At 65.3% G+C, this 3,449-nt stretch overlaps 1 protein-coding gene across 1 annotated transcript in view; it reads right to left on the bottom strand.

Moving 5' to 3' along the window:
• The window catches only part of ARHGEF11 (Rho guanine nucleotide exchange factor 11), a 42,529-nt gene that overhangs the window by 19,881 nt on the left and 19,199 nt on the right, over positions 1 to 3,449 (bottom strand). Inside the window, exons 10-13 of the mRNA XM_023534286.1 lie at positions 2,926 to 3,024; positions 1,945 to 1,987; positions 1,048 to 1,144; positions 800 to 922 (exon numbers count right to left, since the gene is read on the bottom strand). Coding sequence (XP_023390054.1) covers positions 800 to 922; positions 1,048 to 1,144; positions 1,945 to 1,987; positions 2,926 to 3,024 — 362 coding nt within the window. The remainder of the gene's footprint in view (positions 1 to 799; positions 923 to 1,047; positions 1,145 to 1,944; positions 1,988 to 2,925; positions 3,025 to 3,449) is intronic.

Here is a 3,449-nt window from a genome sequence, read left to right as displayed (position 1 = left end):
GCCACCCCTCAGACTCCGACACTTCCTCACAATGTGTGGGCACACACGCCGAGGAGGGTCCCATTCCCCCTGGCTGTTCCCTCTGCCTGGGACGCCCTTCCCCAGTGTCCTCAAGGATACCCCCCTCTTTATGAGCACTGCATCCCGCTCTGCAGCACGTGCCCCCCAGGCTGCTCCACCCCTGCATGTGTCCCCCGTGCCCCCGCATTCTCTAGAACTTCCTTCTCCGTCAGACGCTGCTTCCTCTTCCCACCACAGCACGAGCTCCACGAGGAGCGGGGCCGGGCGCGCAGTAGGGCCTCTGGAAAGGCCCGCTGCGCTGGCAAAGCAGCATCGGTGGGGCCTAGTTCAACTCTTGCTGTTTTACAGATGAGAAGGCTCGCCCGAGGCCCCACGGCTGCCGTAGAGCCGCGGTGCTGGGGGTGGAACCTGCTTCTAAGCCCGATGTGTCCCCACAGCCACCCCTGGGGCCGCGACGCCAGAAGACTGGGAAGGAGTGACCCGGCAGCTGTGCCGGAGGCCCCTCCCGCAGCCGGCCAGCCCTGTGCCCCTCGGGAGGGGCTGCACCCTCTGGGGCTCCAGCCCGGCTCTCAGCTTGTCAGACACGGGGGACTGGGAGGCGGGCTGAGCAGAGCGCCTCCGCATGGCAGTCAGAGCCTCCTGTGACTGCCAGGAGCCCCGAGCTCTGAACGCCCCCCGAAACAGCCGCAGTGCAGTGGGGGAAGGAGGCCCGGGCGGGAGGTGCAGGGGGGAGGTGTTGGCCTGGCAGTGTGTCCGGCTGTAAGGGGCCCAGACTCACAGAATGTCTCCCAGGGCATCCAGCTGCCTCTCGGCGACATGGCGCTCTCGGCCCGGGTCCCCGTCCAGCTCCAGCAGGTCGTTCTCCCCGTACAGGCTGCCCAGGCCCAGAGTGCGCCGTGTCCTGAGCCAGAGACGCAGACGAGTGTGCACGAGCGCGTGGCAGGCACGCGCCCACACGTCGCAGGGGAAGGGGGCTCCCCCTGCACGTCGCAGGGGAGGGGGAGGGCGAGGGCCGGGGTAGGCCACCTGTAGTCCTGCATCTGCTCCTGGATCTCAGGCATGGCCGCCTCCTGGGCCTCGGAGAGGGCGGCCCGGACGTCCTCGCCACTCCGCAGGCGCGACTCTGTCGGGAGCGAGGACAGGGACAGAAGCCATGCTGGCTGAGCCGTCCCAGCCCCATGGGAGGGGACGCTAGCTCTCGGCCCATTAGCCAAAAGAAGCGGAGGCCTGCATCTAGCAGGTCACTTGCGAATTCACGACTGGGATCCTGACGTTCAAGGCCCCAGGCAAGAATGGAAGCATCTGAGTGTCCACACCCATAAAGTGGGGAGCATAGGCGCCCGTTGGGGGCTGGGTGCAGATGCTGCCGAGACAGCAGAGGGCTGCCTCCGAGAGGCCTGCGTCCCAGGGCCCATCCCCGGACCCTCACATGGAACCCGGTCCCCACCAGTGCAGGGGCCAGGGCTGCACACAGCCGAGGCCACGCTCCTGGCAGGTTGCCTCTCGCCTGTGCCCATGAGCTCCCTTCCCTGTCACCCTCCCTCCAGGGGCTGATGGCTGTCAGCGTTAACCAAGGAACTTACAAAAACACCAGGGACCCTGGCCCCGCAGGTGGGATGCAGCAAGGCCCTGGCTTCTGTATTTTTACCCCAAGCAGCCCTGGTGACCGGCCAGGCTGAGGAATCCCCCATCACCCTGTTTCCTCTCGGGACACAAGACCCAACCGAGGCCCAGAGAGGCCATGCGGAAGGTCGGCAGAAGCGAGCCCAGGCCTCCTAAGCACGCTGTGTCCCCCCGTGACAAGCTCCACCCGGCAGTGAGGGGCCCGTGCCCACGGTGTCAGCTCTGGAGGCAGCGACCCGCTGGGCTCGGCTGCCTCCTGGGCACCCAGGACGAGATGGGCTGACTCGCGAACCAACTTACCGATCTCAGCCTGTACCGACGGTGGGACCCTCACTCTCAGCGGCTGGAAAGCAGAGTGGGGGCAGAGGCAGCGAGGTCGCACCCCGGGGTGTGGCACACGCACTGCCTTCTCTCCTTCGCCCTAGCTCCCCACCACCTTGTACCCGCAGAGCCGAGGCCGGGATGAGAAGTGGGCTTGGAGGCGGCGGGCGCCACGTCCCGTTACCCCCAGGCCCGCGGGCTGCAGGCCCGGCAGGGGCTCCAAACACCGAACGGGCTCCCTCGGCCGTAGGGAGCCACCTGGCTGGGCTGCCTGGATGACTCCCGGCGGAAAGCGGCCGGTAACTGCACTTCAGTGAGCACGACGCTCTGGCTTTCGCTCCAAGCACCAGCAGCTGGATGTGGGGACGGCCCCCTAACAGCTGACAGGGAACAACTGGAGCTCCAACCTCCCTTACCCAAGACCCATTTAAGAGCAAAGGTGAACATCTCGAAGGAAAACAGTTCGTTTCCCAACCTCCTCGGCTCCGGCGCTTTCAGTGGCAGTCAGGCCGTCCTGGGGTCAGTTTAGTGGATGAGGTTAGAAAGTCCCTGGCAGGGACTGGCCTTTGTGGGCAGAAGTCCCTGCCACATGCCTGGAACAACGTCCAGATGTGGCTCATCTGCCCCCTCTCTGGGGACCGTGCCTGTGGGCCGTCAGAGCCCGACTGGCTCCCTGGTCCAGGCCACCAGGTCTCTGGTGGGGTGGGGGGAGGGTCGCCGGGATTTGGCGCCATCCCTCGGGAGCATCTCAGAGAGGCAGTGTGCATCCCGCCTCAGCACTTGGCACGAAAGTGGGTTCGGGGGGGATCATTGCTAGACCAGAACCCGGGGTCCCAGCCTCTCAGCCTGCAGCTCTCTGAGAACCTGTCTGCCTTCGGCCTGAATATCTCAGTTTTCCCTCTGCCTCCAAGTGGCCCAAAGAGGATGATACAATTGTAACCCAACCCGTGCCTGCCTCACCGCATTTTTCTCCAGGAAAATGGTCCAGATGTCCTTCCCCAGGCTTCGGGAATCCTTCGGGTTTGTCTGCTGATAAACTTCTACACACAAGTAAAAAAGCTGGGGAGAGAGAGAGAGCGAGTTAGAGCTCTGGTCCTCAACCAGGGGACAATCAGCAACGTCTGGAGACACCTGGAGAGGTGTCCCGGCTACCTGTGGGTGGAGCCCCAGGACACGGCTAAACTTCCTGTGTTGCACAGGAAGTCCCACAGCTGGGGTGGCGCCCAGGCTGGGCGCTGGTGGAGGGAGGAGCCCGCCTGTGCCCGTGCGGGCGCGTGGACCCTCGCGGGCAGCACGCCCCAGCTCTGGGGCCTGGCCACGCTCGGCGCGTCGTGTCCTGTACTTGGGCACGGACGGCACTCTGGGGTCACGCTTTTACTCCCCGTCGCCAGTGTCCTGTCTCCATTCGGGAATGCGGCCCAGGCACGGGCACGGGGATCCCACACACAGGCGTTCAGTGAACGTGAGCACGTGGCTGCTGAGCC

Source organism: Pteropus vampyrus, unplaced genomic scaffold, assembly GCF_000151845.1.
Source record: "Pteropus vampyrus isolate Shadow unplaced genomic scaffold, Pvam_2.0 Scaffold124, whole genome shotgun sequence".
NCBI classification, from domain to species: domain Eukaryota; kingdom Metazoa; phylum Chordata; class Mammalia; order Chiroptera; family Pteropodidae; genus Pteropus; species Pteropus vampyrus.
The sequence above is the reverse complement of the archived record's forward strand: the minus strand, read 5'-3'. Positions and strand labels throughout refer to the sequence as shown.